The 21,268-nt window shown below is 32.9% G+C and overlaps 1 protein-coding gene across 1 annotated transcript in view; it reads right to left on the reverse strand.

The window, feature by feature from the left end:
* MS3_00003513 (uncharacterized protein) overlaps positions 1 to 7,170 on the reverse strand; it is a 51,592-nt gene extending 44,422 nt beyond the window's left edge. The window contains exons 1-2 of the mRNA XM_051211338.1: positions 7,076 to 7,170; positions 5,521 to 5,715 (exon numbers count right to left, since the gene is read on the reverse strand). Of these exons, the coding sequence (XP_051071385.1) occupies positions 5,521 to 5,631 (111 nt within the window). The 5' untranslated portion in view covers positions 5,632 to 5,715; positions 7,076 to 7,170. The remainder of the gene's footprint in view (positions 1 to 5,520; positions 5,716 to 7,075) is intronic.
* Positions 7,171 to 21,268: the final 14,098 nt, after the last annotated feature.

The following is a 21,268-nucleotide window of genomic DNA, read 5'->3' on the forward strand; positions in this document are numbered from 1 at the left end:
CAAAAGTGATCTTCAAGTTAAATAGCCATTTGAGCTATCAGACCGCACTAAAATAAGCCTTTCTGTCATTATAATTGATATAACCTTTTCAGAAAACGTAAGCTAAATGTATTACATATAATAACATAAAATTCTATCTAGTTGCAGGAAAATGACAAAGAAAAAACTCGGGAAAAAAGTGAATGGGTTGAAAATAATTTATCCATTGGTTGGCATTTTATTATTAATTTGAGGTTAGACACTAAAATCAATTCATACGCGGAACATAAAACAACATCAACAACCGACCGAGCATAAAGAACACCGGAACAGAAGTAAGCAAATAAACAGAATAAAAGAGTACGAAAAAGACTTGTTATTCTCATTCACACACTGAAAACGTCATTGAGGGGTTGAAAAAATATATATAATAAGATTGTCATAGAAATCAGTGATTATGAAAATGGTTTGTACAACATGGTTATGGACAAGAAATTGATAACTGAACGATGAATGTATTTGTTACAGTGAATGAATTGAATAGGCAACGATACAATTTGGCCGAATAGTGACTGCCTATGAGACTGAATTATCATAGTAAGCTCTTAATTGAACTGTTATCAGAAAACAAAACCACCAGTCAGAAAAATAGATTTTTCCTTCAGTAAAATATTAGGCACATAATAAACATGATTTTAAGTCAATCGACACACAAATGACCACCAAACACTGATTTGTTAGGTCGCTCATATCCCAGTGGAATTAAGGCATAAATATCAAGATAAATTCTGACCCAGCACAACATATATGATAAGTTAAATGTAAAATTGAAAAATAATCCGAACAAAGCATGGATAGAAATAGTGAATTAAAAATAACCTTAAGCAGACATTTAATTATCTATATTAATTGTTACTCTGGTTGTTAGAAGGGACATTGGCCTACTCTCTTCCATGAAGGGTAACAGGTGTAAGTAAGTAGCTTAAGCAGAAAGAGACTTGGGAAATAATAATATTGAAGTATTTATTAAACACCTGACTATGGTATGTTTTTGATAAATGATCTTGTTAGTATTGGCAACTAAAGTAAAATTTCAAAAACAGTCGCCAACAACCTACATGATCAAATATTACTAGGCGATCCTTTATCACTTCGACCTTGTCGAAAATGTAGTAGTTTGAGTACTTCACTTTAAATCGATATTCAAACTGTGACGAGCAAGATTGACATAATGGCGGTGGTATTACAATTAGGTCAGGTCACACACAACAAGTACAAACGAACAACCAAACGAATAATCAACACCATTAACTAGATCGACTTAAATAAATACTGCTATTTGAAAACTATGCTCATTTGGCATCATTCAGTTTGTCCAGACTACGCTCATGATCATCACATAATATTTGTGCATTTATCATTCAGTTACATTTACGAATTATGTCAACTGAACAAACACATTTTTCAATTTATGTGTCATTCCATCTAAAAAGTTTGTATTGTTTGACCTGTTTTCTCATCACATCCATACAATCTTATCATAGTTATGAATTTCACAAATATGTGAATAATAAAACTGCAGTTTTACCGTTATCACCTTATTTACATTTATTTTATTATTGTTAATAATGTACATGAAAAATAAGTCGAATGATTACAAATGACTAATTTGAAAATAGATCATTGTCTGGGGATTTGCTTTTGTGATCTAACTGTATTTGGTAGTGTTACGTAGCTACCATGAAAGAATGAGAATATGGTTTTCGAGACTTTAAAGCAGTTTCATGCACTCTAAGAAAGTGACATGCAATGAAAGTAGCTGACAACTACTGACTTTGTTGATCACTACTAGTGAGTTAACAATCGTGAATGTGTGTTGAAAACGATGGATTTCTATGTAATACAAGTGAGAATTTGAGATTAACTTTGTTACATCAGATTACTGCCGATTTCGCTCCTCAAAAGTGATACAATTTATCAAAAACAAACCTAACAGAAACCCGAAAAATATCTGTTTAATCTTTTACAGTAATAATATTTAAAATCGTAGTTATTTACTTTGTGTGCAGTCAGAAGGATTTCCATGATATATCCAAGATACTTGGTAAACAATTATCAGTTATCAGGAGTTAAGTGGAGATTGTAGTAATTCCAATAGTTGAGGTCATCAGTCAATTGAAGCTAGACCACCATGGAAAACCTGGAAGCACTGGAAGGCCGTTTCGTTCTATTGTGGGAACCCTCAGCAGTGTTCATGCACGACTCCGCCTCGTGGAATTCGAACCCAAGACCTGTCATTCTCGCGCGCTTGCTCTTAACCCCTAGACCATTGAGTCGGCATCCAATGGTGTTAATGTCTAGCTTCAACTAATCCATGAAACTGAACGATGCATCCATCAATGTCGTCAGTGAGTTACTATCTCACAACTGACCCGGTTGAACTCAACTGGTCACTGCTTCTATCAGTTAATCGATCATTTCAGATATCCGAGAAGAAAATGTTTTGTGACCGTAGCAACATGAATCTGTAACTACGTATTTCCTGAAGCTGAAAGTTTAAAACTTTCACATACGTAAAGACTACCAATTAATCTATATTTTTTCACTAAATATTCAAAAGAACCACATCTTATGATTTCACACGGTAGTATTCACTTATACGATTGACTTATATAAACGTTCTATAAACAGTGTTATTTTAAATGGAAGTTGGTGCATTCCCATTCTAGAATTCTTTATTGTAAATTTAGTGTTGAGACGAATTACTGGAGAATGTTTTCAGTGTTTTAAGAATGATGGCTATACTAAACTAGTGATTTATATCAGAACTTGGTATAGTTAATAAATGTATTTTGTAAGAGCTCTGAAAGGATATTACCGGAAAAAATATGTACTTCTCACCACTCCTGTTCAACTGGAACATCAAAAAAGCCTGAATAGCGACATCCTGAGTTGTCTATATCCGGGCTTTACCATTTAACATTGATGAAAATTACGTTATTCAACGAAATTGTTTGCTGATTGTTTATGACATAACCAATTACAGCCAAATGTTTAATTTTGTAATTTTGTTCTAAGTACTTTATTAATTCCGTAGTTGGCATTCAAAAATGAATAGATTATTTTCTGTTGATTTATTGGTCTTTCAAAAAAGTGGTTAGATAGTAACAGGGACTCTAGTAATAAAATATAGGATATATCGTACTGCTAAGTTGAACTGAACATCTGATAGAGCTTTCATCTATCATGAAACATATAATTGTTTCGGTATAATCTCCGGTCTCTACAAATGGTGAGACTTCAAAGTTTCTACACGACCAAAAACGTGTCATTTAGGACTGTTGGTTACTAAAACTATCAGAAATACAGAAACAAATTCTGGAGACAGGCTTCTTCCATATCACCTGTCCCAAGACGTATTTTTGCTTCAGTATCGGGAAATATTAACATTAGAAATGCTAGTTTCCCGACAAGTTTTGTAATTTTTACTTAAAATCACAACTAAATAGTATTCAACGACAAACGATCATCAGTTTCACTTTATCGTAACCGTGTCTGGTTTCTCAAACAGCTGATCGAACAAAGCAGACAGTCATACTTCTGTCGTTAACTAGTCGCACAAAAACAAATAAAGGGATTTGGTAACTTCCCACATCTTTCTAAGAACCACCACCTTGTTCACTATCCCAATACGTAACTTTGTATTACAGTACAAGTATATAACTAGTATCCAAACGCCGATACGTTCGCTTTATGAATAAGAAAAACCAAAACGTGGACAAAACTAAGGTATGTGAGAGTCAGTCAATGCGATGATGTTCTATATCTGAATGAATCGAAATGTATGTGACATATTTAACTTAAGGAAATTTGTTATAACAGAGGTACACAAATCACGCGCCAGAAAAAAGAAAACATGAAGAAAGGCTTGGACTAAACTCGAAGACCTATTTGACTCAAAAAAAAAGGTTGTTAAGGCAAAAACTTCCACGAAACCGACTGTTATCCTGGAGCTCAGTGAAATGTAAAGAAAGAAACCAACTGAAGATACCAGCTCCTGCATTTTTGCATGAAATCTAAAACTTAATTTTAGATAGCTTGTACCTTGTTAAGTGCTGTGTGAGAACTGAGTAAAATCTACCAATATTTAATCCCCAATACGCTTAAAATTAATGAACACCTAAACACCCAAGAATAGAAATGGATTAGAGCTATCCATGAAATGACGGTGAGAGTTGCAGGTTTCCTCAGGAAAAAACAATAGAAAGTAAATTGAATTGAAATGTACATAACATTTAAACATAATCTATGGATTTGTCTAAGTAACTTAACAGTTCATAAAATTTTGAATTTAAAGAACTATCTACAAAATTATTCAACTTTATGGCTACCAGAAATTCTCCCAGTAACCATAAAACTCAACTATCACTCCTAACCTCAGCCCTTTTTTACGACAACTAATTTAACATATAAAGGCCGATTGTTCGAGTCAAAACTGTTTATCCATTGTAATGGTATTGCTTTCTTCTTTTTGTTTGTTTTATAACTAAAAACTATTTTTCGATTAACCAACAAGTGGTCCAAGGTCGTTGATATAGTTTCATTCTACCGAAGAAATCAAGTTGGTTCATGAAATCCAATTAACTTCAAAACATTCTATTAACTGTTTAATTACATTAGCTGTAGTAAATTATGGTACAGAAATTTGGCTGACAATTCTATTTTAATTTTGAGGACGAAGTGATTCTTAACGGGGATCTCACTAACTTCTTTTATGTAGATTCATAATCTTATCAACTGAATTTCTTAGTCTAGAACTCTACGTGTGATATTCACACCATTCACTCAGTGGTTCTACCATACTCAAACAGTAATTTTAAAATACACATTCTTGGGTACCTGTAATTTCCGAAGATTTTCAGTAGACTATATATTAGTATAGAATGTATCAGTGGGTACATACAATTCTTCGGAAAGGTGTTCAGTTATACCGCCGATAGCTAAAATGATGATAGTTGATAATTACCAACCAAACTATAGACATCCACGCCACAATTTTGCAAGTCTGTTAAGTGTAATGGAACTTTTGAAATATGTTAATTGGCTAATTAACTTCACTTTACTGTCTACTTGATTACTTAAATAAGGATTGAATATCGGCTTTAGAGTATCATTTTAATTCTACTGGGTGAAAAACATTCCCTTTATGATTTTATGCTCTTGACGCTAAAACGACAAAGTATATTATAAGAATGAACCTAAACAAGTGCATAAATTTGTGTGCATATCGATTCATTATTGAACTGACTTAGGTAAAAAAAAAGTCCTTACCGTATGTCAAAATCAAATAATAAATTATCTTAAAATGTAGTTAGTTTATTCTGAAATTATTATGGGCTAGCAGCACAAATGGACTCCTTAATTCATTTGTCTTATTGTCAATGAAAAACCAATCAATATGAAAATGGTTATGGCATTAAATAATATAAGCTAACACCGTTTCTACAATTATCACTGAAGGTTTAAAAATTGTACACTCACCTCCTCCATTGGAATTTCTTCTAAAGGCATGTTAGCATCCACATTAGGCGAACATAATCCATTGGAATCATCCACCTTTCTGGGAAAAACTGTACGTATCAAACACGCCATACTATGTACACCAAGTTGGAATGCATACAAATCACAAGCCTAATATTTGAATTGTGAATACCAATAGCGATTTTAACCAATCAACTAGAGAAAAAAACAAATGCACAGGCACGAGTATACATGCAAATCAACAAACCCTAATTGGAAAAGCCTATTCAAATTTATAGGAATTAGATAATTAACCAATCAGTGCTTGATCTTAACAAAAGGTTTGATTTTAACGAATAAATTTTTGATCGGATATGAGTTTCACTAACCTTAGTCGTATACGTAAACATCTGTCTTTCTCACAATGTGAAGAGTTGCACTTTAGAATTGTGTAATTGTCCAGACTTTTCAAAAACTGGAATTCGTTAGTTTTCTGAAATCGACAAAATTCTGGTGCAAAATATTTTATCTACCCTATACTGTGTCTTGTCATTGTTTTAGAAAAATAATCAATTTCATCTTAGTTATTATGGAAGCTTATGAGGGTTATGTTCACTTGTTTTATGCTTGAGAAATTTCTTAAAATATAATCATAAGTATACTGAATCATCTGTTGACTTAAGCAACAAGACGCGTGATGAATTATTTTCCTTAGACTTTATGATGTCTGAATGCGTAAGTCACACCCAGTTAATTCACAGAACATTTCTCTTGATATAATGTATGCTTAATTAAAGCTTAAAAAGTTTGAATGGCAATTACGATACACGAAAGGATATATAACGACACACATATTCTGGGAAAATCAAACGATACGATTATAGCATTCTTAAGATGTTTATGTACATTGATAAATCAAAGATAAGTAGATTATATTGGGTCTTACCATTGAAAAGAGTTCCACTGACTCCTCGTCAAGTAGTAAGACAGTTATTGTCAGTGCTGCTCATTAATATGGTGAAATAATCTCATAAATATAAAAAAAGGAGATAAAATAAGCTGTGACAGGAGAGGAAAATAGCTTTACTCCCCAATAATGTAGTCAGCTATTCGTTAGAGGTTAATTACCATTGTTAAGACTTCTGATTTTACACCCTAGGCGTTAGTTTGAACTCGAATTCACAAAGAAGTGTTTGTAGAGGTGATCTTGATCAGTTTCAAATCAGTTACTTACTTATTAGTTTAGTCGAGCATTTTAAGTTAAAAATAAAAGACTGATAAAACTGAATGAAGTTATTAACCATATAATTTAAAACAAAGCAACAAAGACACATAAAAGCCAATCAGATTATTTATCGCCAATTAGCAACATAATGATGAACTTGAATAAATGAACTGTTATTCAATAACGAGTTGGTTGGTTGGACTATAAAAGAGGTTAAGAATTAGATTTTTGAAACAGGCTTTTCATAGTTCCTTTGGTTGATTGTTATAAATTATTTCATATATTATTGTCACGTAATATAACAAAAGCCTAGGAAACTTGGAAAGAAAAAAACATCGGAGTTAAACTCACTAGATTGTGATCACAATTGCTTAGAGAACAAGGGTCAGGATGTTTAGTCCCTTGTTGTTAGGAAGTCAATCGAAAGTTAACTACGGAGTCTTTTTTAATGCAAAGGTCAGGTTTAAGCCTTTTAATTACTATGGATCCCATGAATCATAATACTTTAGGGTTGAACTGTTCACTGATCACTCTCAATCTACTCATTGCATCTAAATTGTATCCTCTGTTTAGTAGTTGTAGTCTTATCTGGCCGTTTTGACCATCTAAGGTGTAGGTTCTTTGGAATATATTCAATAAAGCGGGGCGAAACCCGAATTGCTGTCCTTTTATTGTAGTGAATGGAATCAGTTGCATGAAATATATTTCTGAACTGAATCTGGTCTATCAGCTTTATAAAAGTCAGAAAGTATCTTGCAGTCTGCCTAATACTGATAAACCGAAATCGTATACAAAGTTGTATTTCAATGAACAACGACGATCAACAAAACTCAGTACCAAAAATGCAACCAATTAAATTCCATTCTAGTCGCCCACTCGTCTGACTCATACTGAACTTGCTGCGACTTGTCTTAACTTCATAATCGATCAATAAACATTGTAAATATTTTGTTACGTATAATTTATTCATTTGTTGTTGCCTTGCTGTTTTTGTTCGATGTATTTGTGTTTGATTCATCTCCCATTCTTGTATTAATTAAAAAAGAATTCTTGTTCTTTGATGGACAGATAAAATATGGAACTTAAAGTTTTATTTATTTCAAATATGGTAGGTTGAAAGTGTGTTTTTGTAATATATCAAAATTCAGCTTTCACTATTTGTAAACTTCAGCTTTGTGATATGAAGATTAGTTCTCAATTACATATGATCAAGAATGGACATCATCCTAAGCAAGTTTAAACAGTAATTATATTAAAAGTATCAAGACTGAAAACCGGTTTCCTAAGATGGACATTACCTAAATACAGTTCATTCGTATTAGGACATAAAGGAAATTGTACGTTATCTCATCTATAGACTTATTTAATTCTGTGCATTATGATACTTCACGAGAAAAATATTTACGTGGCAAAAAGAGTATTCTCAACTAGAGAAAATAAACTTATCATTACACTGTAAACATAAAGAGTTCTTTAAGTGTTGAAAAAACTAACATTCTGATTCACTGAACAGTATTCAAGTTCGAAATTCCTAAACCCACTTGAGAAATACAGAGGTATCACACTACTATCATTTCCAGGAAGTTCTAGACAGAATGTTGTTGAACCAAATAAAAAAGTCCATCAGACACCTAACTTCGAGAACAATGGGCTGGACTTCTTACAGAGTGATCATGTGCCGACGAAATTGAGAAACTACGGATCATTGTTGAGTAATCAATTAAGTGAAATTTTTCATCATACATCAACTTCCTTGTTTATGAGAAAACATTTAACAGTTTGAGTAGGAGAACCTTATGGAAGCTTCTTCGTCTGTAAAGGAGAGCTTAGGACAATCGGTTGGAGACTGCTGTTCGGCGGTCAATGTTTCACGAGGGTTAACAAGCATATATAAGTAATTAAGTTTATTTTTGTGTCAGATACTTGTGACTTTTGACTTACAAGTTTAGAAATCTGATCCATTAAATAGACTTGAGTGTTAAACTAGGAATCATGTTAATCAAGTTAATAGTCATAAGTCTACTTGGTTAATCTAAGTTATTTACTGGTAACACTAAGTGTACCTGTGTTGTCAAATACACATAAAGTTTCTAGGGATATTCGTACTAAAATGTCGTTATCCAAGATCTTTCTATCCTAATACCATCTTTGATTCAGATAAATTCAGTTAATCCTTGTCGAGTGCAAAACACAAGCTACAATCATACCTTCTGATTAGAAATTTTAATATTAATTGGCATAATTATAAATATAGTTAAAAAAAATGCAGATTCATATATATATAACTCCACTGTAACCCTTCTAGGATTACTACCGGTCCTGAGCCAAGATAGAGGGTTGAAAATGGGGTCAGCAACATTTCAAAGAAAACGACCTCGCTAAAAAGCTGGTAACCAGAAAAATTCATTTAAACCATTTACACTCTACTCTGAGAGCTGAAGAGTTATGACGTCTCTTTGTGAAAGCTGAGATTATTTGAAAGTCATGAGGTCGATGACCATTCTGATAACCAGAGCAATAATCAATATAGGTATATAGAATGTTCGAACAATATGAGAGACGAGATGACTAAACAAGTAGCTACGGAAATGAGGAGATACAACCAAGCGGTTCTCGGAATAAGTGAGACTCATCGGATCTAAGCTAGACAGAGAAGGTTAACTTCAGGAGAGATGCTGTTATACTCTGATCATGAAAAAGGAAATTTATTCCGCACACAGAAAGATTTATACTGATGCTGTCTAAAGAAACATGAAAAGCTTTTACAGGATGGGAATCTCATGGATCCAGTGTTTTTACGTCTGCAATGATAGTTTAGCTTCGATTGACTCATGAATTTAACTGTGAACATTTATTTGGTGCTATGCAATCCCAAACGATAGCGACGGCGACGAAAAAGATCAATATTATGAAAGGCTGTTGACGATTGTAGAGAAGTGCCACGGAAAGATCCTGACCATCATGATGGAAGACCTAAACCTCATGGTCGGAATCGACAATGCTGGGTATGAAGATATCACGTGACGACATGGACTAACAGGGAAAAAAGAAAGAGAATGGTGACAGATTTGCAGATCAATGTGCCTTCAACAAAATGGTTACGGGTGACGCCACTTTACACACAAACACATACACGAAGCTACATGGGTCTCACTGAACCACATTGCAGTGAACCAAATCGATCATATTTGCATCAAAAAAAGTTCAAAAGGTCGATGGATCGATATATATATATATATAATACTCACTTATTTGACCTGTCACTCACGATTATTGACACTCCTTATTCAAAAACAGACCGTGTCAAGCTGTTAATGGTAAGTTTAGACTGATTTTCTCCCTATACTTTTAGACATCTTGGTTACTATAACGGGTGCTTAAATACAGAATTATGACTATCCACTCATATTTCTTGATTTAGAGTAACAGGTCCTAAACTTCAATAGAATAATAACGGATCTCTAAATAAAATACATAAAATGAAGTGTCAGAATCGTTTCAATTAAATCAATTCTTTAATGAATACCTAATACTGACCTCAAAGTTGTACATGTTCAGCTTAGTCTATGTATCCTCATAGTTATTAGGAATACCATTTTATTAAATTCACTTTAGTATTGATTTACTGGATTTGAAACATTCATAGTGAATTATTTGCTGTAATTACGATAATTGGGACATATTTTCTCTGTATTGAACTTTATAAAAATAATTAAATAATCGATAAACGTTATTTCATAAGTCATGGAATATAATTCGTTTTTATGCTAAATGACATATCACTTTCGTTTACTGTAACTATCACTAAAGGCTTTCCTTTTATTGGTAAGAATCCCTGAACATGATTCGTGGTTCTTTCTAGGTGACTCAAGCGCAATGTGAAATTTAAAAGACAACAGCTATACAATCGGAACCGTAGATAATAGACAACATGATGCTCGACTGAACTAATGAAAACTGAGCTATTCAAACCAATCATTAATTGATATTATTTTGTCTAGTACCGAATGATGATTGACTTCTGATGGCCAAGTTTTCATCACTTAAGAATATTACGCCTACAACTATTTACTCACTTTAACTTACTCTTTTCTTTAATTCACTAAGAATATTCATAACGGAGAATGCTTCTGGAATTCACTTACACATTTAACTACTCAGTTCCTTAATCTACTGTTCAACTATAAACTTTATACTGATTTCTATCGCTTCATGAAGATGATATTCTACATTTCTTTTTTTAAAAATCGTTTTTATCTTTTAAAAATCTCATGGCTATTTTGTAATTATAAAGAGCTGGTTATTCAAATTCGTTTTCAATAGGATTCAGCTATTAAAACTTCAATTTTAAAAATGAGAGAATTCTAACTTCGTTTTATCAATTCAATGAAGTGATAGCCCATAATTATTTAGTTTCATATAATTCACCAGTAACGTTCTGAGTTGATTCCATCCTGGAATACTATCAATAAATTATTGAAATGAAACTTATCTTAAACAAGCATCGTGCGTTTACATTAATCTAAGTATCGATTAACAAACGTTGTTGACTATAATGTGATTTAGTATCATTTTTTATAACCGTTCTTCCAAATGAACAGATGATTTGTTTATTATTTTCATTTGTTCATGTATGATTTAATAATATTTTGTAATTCAATAGTAGTATACTTAATTTTGTGATATAGCGTAAGTTGTTTTCGTATTGATTTTGCCACCAGTAAACAACCTGACAATATTAAGGTTGTCCGACTTCACGAATTCATATCTACCGGTGATAGAACCTACCTAAAATCATATACCCAACTTTTCTTAATCCAACAGTGCTAGTGTTCAAATGAATTATATGTAAAAAAAAGTGGTCGAGTTTTTTAGACCACTGTTTATTTTAAAAAATTTCAGGGTTATGAGACAATGTTGGGTGGTATTTTGTTGCCCATAAGAGTCGAAATAATACTAACTCTTCAATTCAAACAATGGCTAGTTAATCAATACAATTGAATCACACTTTACATGATGAGCGAACGCTAGTCAGACAAACATTAAGAACCAGGAAGGAATGGGTAACCGTTTCATCCTAATGTGAGACTCTTCAACAGTTCATGTTTATGACGTCACTGGGACTCTAACCCGAGACCGTCAAATCTCATGAATTTCTGAGGAGTCCCATAATAGGGCGAATCAGTTTTTCAATGCTTCCTGGTCTTCAATAGCTGTCTGACCAGGGTCAGTCCGTGATGTAAACTATTAGATTCAACAACCTATCCAAGCCCATTTTGACAACTTAGTCTATTGATTGCATTTATTAGAATTCCACGTTTTAAAACTATTTTAACAAACCAACCATCCTGTCTCGCATAGATGCTATAACCTTTACACTCCACACCGAGAATTCTACCTTTATTCTGGTATTTTCGAGTTCAGTTGTAAGCATTCTCCAGGTTCATTTCATTCTTACTATGGTAGGACTAGTTTTCTGCATAATTTTCTAATAATTGTCATCACTTCCACGTTGGTTGAACTTCCAAGTCGAGGAATGAGAAAGTCAGAAACCGAGTACATCTAAAAGGAAAATATATCAGCAAAGTTTTCCCAAAGGATAGAGAACTATCGCTCACAAAAAAACGTTATAGGAAATCAGAGATGACCGAATAAGGTCTACGAAATGGTGGTTACCTCATAAAATTCATTCGCAATTACTGCACATACGGAAAAATGTCAATGAGTGCTTTAGTAGTGGAGAAAGCAAACCTGTTTCCGTAAGTTGAGCTTAAAAGTTGACAAATTTAGTCAATCCTCGTATCAACTATCATGATTAGTAACACGGTCAAATAAAGACAAGATGTCCACCAAATATTCTCCAACTACGTTTGTCAACTGATATGTATATTTTATAGCAAATATATCTGAAGAATAGAAAGAAGATTGAAATATTACATTTTCGAGAATCTGGAGAAAAATCTATATATCGGAGGTCAAGCTTTCTGAAGTAATGGCTCACCATGTAACAGTTACATGGTATTAGAAGTCAGTAGACAGAGAACCTGGTTTACAACGTGAATAAGTTTCCGCTCTCAAGAAATGAAAGATATTAAATTCACATTGAAATATTTACTTCACAGACACTTCAATCAACGGTGGTCTTCAGTTTTAAGATTCTACGTCAACATGTGTCCAGAATATGAACCAAATCGGTGTCAAGGGGACAAAGATAAAACAACTTTACAGAGTTTTCTGTCAGTCTTTGCGACTGGTTCCTATTGGTTTTGAAAATCTCGACATGTCCCCATCAAATAATCGCCTTTACTGTGTTTACACACTATAATCTACAAGCTCAGTCAATGTTTAATTGTTATTCCCTCCTTTTCCAATTGTATTTATGACGCATTTCCTTATCATTATGACTTATCAACATTATGTTGGTATGGCAATCAGCCAATCAGTACCTCCACATGTGACGTTTCACTTCCTTGATGTTTCTGGCTAAAACTTCAGGCGAACGCTGATTGGATGAAATGCGTCTTAGTGTTTCCTGATCCTTGCTTGTCTTTTGCGAGAAATTTTCTGGATGACCCCAACAATTTAGACTATTGCATTGTATTAGACTTTAAGATATCCTTATTGTTTCCTTAGATTTCAAATGAAAGAAATAATAATTCATTGCATTTTTGAGTCCTGTGCCTCTCACAATAATTCCACTTAATCCCGATGATAACATTGTTTAACACTGGTCGTAAATAAAGACATTGGATGGCAGATCATTTTCGAAATCTAAATAAAATGGTTGTTTGTAGCTTTTGTCATAGACCAATAATAACTGGGAAACAGTTGTAAACCATGGAGCATTGGACGGCTGTTTCGCCTGAGTATGTAACTCATCACTAGTGACTTGATCAACCAATCTTACAAGGTTATTTAATATATAGCACATGAAGGATTCTGTGAATATGTCTTTATGTATGCGTATAAAGTAATTGAGTTAATATACTATTCACAGTTAATTGATCGTTGAGTATTGACTTACGTCGAGATTGTTCATTTCTTTAAATGGTGATTGGATCATGATCAAGTTCCTCTAATGTTGCTACTAGTATAAATGACTGGACATCGAACGCGCTAAGTTGGGTATCATTCCCGTCAAGATTACACAAATACCTTTTGATGGGTGCTAACTAACACAAAATCTATATCTAGGGATCCCTCTTAACTTCTTCCAACCACCTGTCAACTGTCAACATGTTTAAATGATATGCATACTAAGACTTTTTATTGAACTATTTTTCATACCTTATTATGTGAAATCCTTTTGGAAATATTAATTTTACTTAAAACGAAACTCATTTCACCTGATTTTTTAAGAGCCTAATTAGCATAAACATTCACAGTTAAGATATGTATATACTATCTTGACACGTGTTTCCTACACTCTAAGTTTCACACTCGAAAATCTGCTTCTCTATTCTATCACTGACTGAAATCAAGACCATACATTTTTGCAATAATATAGTTGGAAAGTAGATTGTGAATAACCTGTAGTGTAGCTAGTTACAGTAAATTAAAGATCTAGTTATTGGTTCAAGAAACTATCACAGAATCTCTTGGCAAAATATGAGAACCATACATTATATACTTTATTTGCGAAATTCCACCATTTTCCCTTCTCATTCTGTATGATTCTTCCAAGTCACAATTACTTTCTATTTTCGTTTCTGTTTTCTTCAAGTCGACGTTCATAACCTTCTGCTGCCTGGTTTTCCACTTACCATTAGTAGCCTTCATTGTTAACAATGTGGCTTAAGACTAAGTAAGTGTATTTGACAAATAAGTTTAAACTAACTGGATATCTTGAACTAGCCTGTTCTGAATGGTCACCTGATGAAGTCAGACACCCTCTCAATAATCCTTTCGATTAAGAAATTACTGGTATGCTAGTCAGAACAGACATTTATTTCATGCAGTTTGGGTTCTCACTATTATATACTTCTTCAAATAATGAGTGTTCTTTTTCCGAGACAAATTAATGTGATTTTCTAACTCATTGGTTTCAGAAGCATTATTAAAGTGTAGATTGACCATAGTGATTATCATCTAATACCGGTTTCTATTAACGGGTAATACATAAGCCTTTAAATATTTTCACGATACCTTAATTCAATTATGCACGTAGACAACCATCAAAAGTGAACATTAGACAGGATCTTCTAGTACGTAAATATAATCTAATTCGACGTTAAGTGAAGAAACAGCCATTAATCCTTTTTTGATCTCTTGTCGCAAAATGTAAATAATCTTCATCAATAATCAATAGCGTGTAAAAAGAGCTTAACTCATCTTACCAATTCTCTTTCTATCTGCTTATTTATATTTCATCTCCCCTCAAGTGAAACGCTTGTCTAGTTTCTCATTACTTTACTAAACTAACTAAAAATCAACAGCTGTATAAATGAGATTGTCTAGATGTTCATATATATTACTAGCCGTCGACCACTTCCAACCTTAGTCAATAAGTTACCGTTACAAGAGCTATGATAGAAATCCTTAAGCTAACATATCAAACACTTTCATTACAAGAACCTCCTCGAAATATAGGACATGCAATCCTAGAGAGATTATTGTTTACTGGAACTGAGGATTTTTTAGTGTTAAAAGATACATTGATATGTATATCTTCATAACCTTCTGAATCAATACGGAATGTTTTATGAATAAGATGAAACAACGATTATTGTTAAATTTAACATAGGATGTAAGCCTACATTTTTAATTGTCGACTAAAACTATTTTATTACATAAAAGGTAACTATTAATTCACATTAACGATAATGACTTTACCGTATCAATTTGGGCTAATGTCCTTTTACCCGTGTTGCCGATAGAATTGATATGTGCCTTTGCAGTGTGTGACTGTAAAGACGGTAAAATTACTTCATGTGTGTATGTGAAATATGCTTTACGTTGATTAGCATACGTAAATTTTGTGCACACATGCTGCACATCTCAAACACAGTTTCCTGTTGAATCCATCATTCTCTTTCTCACTTGTACTTGTGATGCTCCTCTATCTTCATGGGTCATTGATAATATTCTAACCTTTTATTTTATACTGTGTTTACTTTGTCTTGTCATTGGTTGACTTCTACTTAATAATAATAATAATAATAATAATAATAATAATAATAATAATAATAATAATAATAATAATAGTTATTATTATTATTATGGCTTTATTCAGTATTATATGTTTAGCACAGCATGGGGTTCTCGTAGAAATCCAGACAGTCATGTGATTTTGTCATAGCTACTTAATCTTCTGTATTTTGACTACGGAATTCTCTCTGTTTAATTACTCACTTTGTTTAGTGTTTATCGGTGTGACTGTTCATCGATCCTTGATGAAAGCTATGGATCATCTAAGATCTCATATGTTAAGTAAATTTTGGAATGGAAAGATCCATGATTTAAAATTTTGAATTTTATTGATGTTTATAGTATCGCACCTTGTGGCATTTGTTCTTGGTTTTGCATTTATTATGAATGAATACCAGTTTTTATTGAGACCACCATTGAAAAACTGGAAGCAGTGGACGGCCGTTTCGTTCTAGTATGGGCTCCTCATCAGTGCGAATCCACGATCCCGCATACGGAAATCGAACCCGAGACTATAGGTCTCACGAGAGACTGCTTGACTTCTAAACCACTGGGCCGGCATCCGGCGGTGTTGATGTTTAACTACAACAATCTCCATAACCTTATACTGATAAATATCAGTTAGTTCCATCTAGATTTTGAATCAGCGTGTCATACGCGTTGCTCTAGATATCGCCGAATCCATTTGAAAGGGCGCGTCTAGGTGTTTGGACATATGAAATCTATCAAAACGTTATCGACTAATTTATCAGATCACTTAAATATAGTACGATAAGAAATAATCTAACTTTAAAATGCTGGTTAAGAAGATCTGTAACTCAGGTGGATGGTTTCGGTGGAGTTTTATTCATAAAATATGAAAACCAGACGTTAAACACATAATTTCCACATCTTCCTTCGCTTATCCTTCACATGCTTTATGATTCTCTCAATTCTGTTGTTATTATAATTACTCTCTGTTTACATTCCTCTTCTCTTCAATTCAATTTTCTGCTGCCAAGTATTCCACTCCTGGTTGGTGTTACATACCACTTATATCTGTCAACATAGGTAGCATACACAACAACACCCATACTTACTAATTCAGACAGTTGACCAGCAGTTCTCTATTCAAAAACCCATTTGGTTGGAATTAGGGGATTCGTTTTTTTAGTAAATTATCCGTATGACCAGCACAATCATTTCAATGTTTCATCAAAATCAAAATTCAGTTGTCATAACAAGAAGATTGTGATGTATTTCTGTCATACACTTTATACGATTAAATAAAATCGACCATATTCAATGAGTTAATTTTACTGTTGCAAACAACAAATGGAGATCCTTACTCAGTGATAACAAGGTTAATGTAAGAAGTAGGGAAAGTTTGGGACATGTAGAATGTTGCTTGTGGTAAGAAATTTACATTTAGATAATAAATAATGTTCTTCAAACAATGATCACTATGATCTCATGGATCCAAACCAGGAGTTTTGGGGCTCCCTACGTGGCTTAGACCCAGAGTCAATTACATTATGGAATACTATCACTCATCAGTGTGGTCTGTCCTAGCCTCTTAACTTGTCCTTATACTAGTCACCATTGCATGTCGAGATAAGTAATGCCTGCACATTTGCAACACATTTCACGGTTATCTCATTCGATGAAATATTACAGCTTTATTAATTAGTTCATTCGTCCTCTTCAGTGGGACTCTGTGAGATGATTGTAAGTGTCCATCCACCTAGTAAAATCAACAGTCAAATAACGAAAGATTGAACTTTGAAGCTCAATAAAAAGGCTTTCATAATTGCTATGACTCTAAAATGAAAAATATATATATAGCTGTTGACGTCAATATCAGAACCGAGTAGCTACCAGGACTATGATAATCGATTTGAAATAGAATGATAACTTAGTGATAGCCCTAACAACAATTAGGACAGGATTAATTTTAATGCTTTTATTAATGTCTATAGATTTAATCAGAATCATTTATTTCGTTTCAAATACATAAAGTGGAACGAGTTTACCGAAACGATGAGATGTAGTGATCTGTAATTAGAGAATACACATATATTTTATTCCTGGTGATTCTCTTTCAAATTTCTGTAAATGTTCTCAGAAATTAATTATGTTGAATACACTTTTTTCAAATCTTTACAGTCAGTCAATATATGAAGGAAGTTGAGGTCTTCCTCAGAGCATTCAGTAATACAGATCTCACGTATCTGGTAACTTGAAGAATGAATGAGGTTCCTCTTTCTGCGTCATAGCAAGCAACTATTGAAGTAAGTTAGTTGGTCTTTCCATATTTACTTTTAACTAATGAACATCTAACACTCCTTGTCAGAGGTACATAGATTAACGAGACTAAACGATTTGCTTCGTTTTATGGCTTTAGTTCTAAGGGTGGATAAAAAGTATCAGGATAATGTCAATTAGGTCAACATCCTCGTCTTAATCGACGAATATGTCGTCCATATATCTCTGTGCAAATTAAATCGTTCGATAACCAAACTAAGTTGTTTGAGAGATAGCACCATAAATATTGTTTCATTTCACCAAATGTTACTCCATTCAAAAGCAGAAACAGTTAAGATTTTAACCAAAAATTTCGTCAAGACCTTCGAATTTGACGGAAGTAATTTTATAACTACTTCTCTCTTTTACATTTCATTTTAAAAATAAACCAATTATAGTGTAAGTGACCAAACATCTTCGATACTTTGTCACTAGAAACAAATCAACAAGCGAATTTATTAGTTAAATGAAACTTTTCCTTGAAATTATTGATAAATGAGATTTATATCCAGTTACCTAATGTTACAGTCATCTGTATGAATAACGAGCAACCAGAGAGAGAGAGAGAGAGAGAGAGAGAAAAAAAAAAACTTTGAGATACGAAACAGACTTTCGGTTATATCACTTTATTGCCATAGGGTTTCAGAGATTGTTGAATATTATTCATATTACGAACCAATACGTAATAGAAAACCATTGAAAACCTGGAAGTTCAGTACAGTTAACTCATCTTAGCATGTAACACTTCAGCAATGCGTATTCAAAAACTTGTTACTGATGATTGAACAAAGGAATATAACTCACACGAGCGAATGATAGACATCTAGATAACAGAGTTGCAAAAGAATGCTACAAGGGTTTCAATGCTTGTCTAGATTAGATCCATTCATGATCTTAGGTTAACTATAAACAGTTTTGTGTTTTAAATACCAAAGAAATATATGATCTTGTTAAGTTGTAACGGGGTGAAACGTATGGAGATAAACTATTTAAAGATATATTGGACTGATTACAAAAAATGGCCTCGACAGGGTGACAATAATATAAACTCTCGATAATTAACCAAGTCAACTCTTCTCAAATTATGAAAAATTATTTTCCTCCTCCGAATCGAGTCTTCGTTCACAAGGTCTTTTCTCATCAATTTATTCATAACTAACAGTGCAACTTCTTTTAACCAAGATGATTTATACCTGAAAGGACAAAATAGTCTGTTATTTCTTAACAGCACCAAATATTAAGTTCTAAATTTCCTGAATAATATGAAATGTGTAGGTTGAGAAAATAAGTGTTATGTTCACACCCACACAAATACTTTGAAATATATTCCATATGCTAATTTTATTTACCAGTCGTTGAAACATTGTCTATGTGTATGGACGTTTTTTGGTGAGAAAATTAGCCTATCTGTCTTATTGTTTGTTTCGATATGATTCACTTTCATAGTTTTTATTAGTACAGTTTAATAAGGTTCATGCATTAATAAACATTGAATTTTGATGTATACATATACAAAACTATACTATCAATGTTATCTTCATCACTTGCCAATTCATTTAACAACATAACAATGGCATTCGTTAAATTTCGTATCTTAAAGAGTACAAAAAATAAAAATGTACTAACTATAATTTGATGCCTACAAATATCTGAATGTTCTTTGGAAATCATCATTGACATTATGCATCCTCTAATGAATTATCACGTCATATAATTGCCTAACTACACAAACTTCTGATTCATATGAGTTACGTTTTGATACACCGGTGCAATCAGAGACAAAGCAATCGTAGACATGCAAGTGATCTCAAATTGATGAGTTAATAATGAGACAATTCGCTATTAGTAATAGTGAAAATTTGTCGTCAAACTATTCAGTAACCAATTATCCTGAAAATTCATATAAATATATTTATGGAATTTCTTCTCTGACCTGGGCTGTTTGGGCATGGAGCTTTCATCGTTCTTCTGAATGACATCTTCAGAACAAACTTCAGGAAGAAGTTCAATAACATCATTGTCAAACACTCGTCATAAACAATATCTTGACCAGAAAATGTTTCGATAGAATTTTATCATTTAGTAACTAAATAAATAGATAGTAAGCATTCTCTTTGTGCTCATGGACCAACCATCTATTCTGACAGTACCAAACTAGACAAATAGACTAATTTCATGAAATATATCACATTCAAAGGAAAAACTAAAATCCTATACTGTTTTGGTCGACAAAAGTAAACAGTAAAATCTTCGTTTTCGAGTGAGAATTTTGTGGAGATTTGGAATATCAGAAGTATTGTTAAGTTGTCTACATACGTCTTCTGTTATTCCTTGACGCTTACGGAATTCACTGAAATCACATCCGATCATTTACTGACTTAGTCAAATTAGAATACTATTATTATTAATATTATTATTATTATTGAACTCAACACTTCATATCAAAAATATTGGAAAATGGAATTTCTAGCCAACTCATCAACCAGTTGTTTGGAGATAGAATACCTCCCGACGACGTCAGTAGGCCACCAGAATAGAAAACATGTCTGTTGGCTTGTATTAAATCAGAGATTAATATTTCTTCAGTTGATCATCGATATTTACCATTTTGAAGTGAATTCCATGTCCCATCATTCACAGCGTTACATTCGACTGGATTGAAAACTAACTGTGACTTCGCACTCAACACACGTTTCATTCTACAACACAATACTTTTCTTGTTACTGGTCAAATATCGGTTATTGGTGTGATACGAATCTCATATTTCACAGATAAACAAGTTTAAATAAACTTCAATTAACTTAGCTTTACAGAGGTCTCTCTTGTACAATGGATTTAATATTTTACCGAAAATTTTAGATAGAAAGATAATTTACTGGAAGTTACAGGAATAAATCCATTAACATTTTGATCAGACAGATTAGAAGTGATCTAATTTAATGTATTCTGGAATGCATTGTACCGAAAACAAATAGTCTAGTTGCAATAAAAATCATATTTTTAACTACTTAAATGGTACAAGTAGCTCAACTATTCTGAGTTAATTTCTCATCTGAATATGGATTCGTCACGAAGCTTGATCTAGATCATCAGTCATCTTGATAGGACGAATA

Source organism: Schistosoma haematobium, chromosome ZW, assembly GCF_000699445.3.
Source record: "Schistosoma haematobium chromosome ZW, whole genome shotgun sequence".
NCBI lineage: Eukaryota > Metazoa > Platyhelminthes > Trematoda > Strigeidida > Schistosomatidae > Schistosoma > Schistosoma haematobium.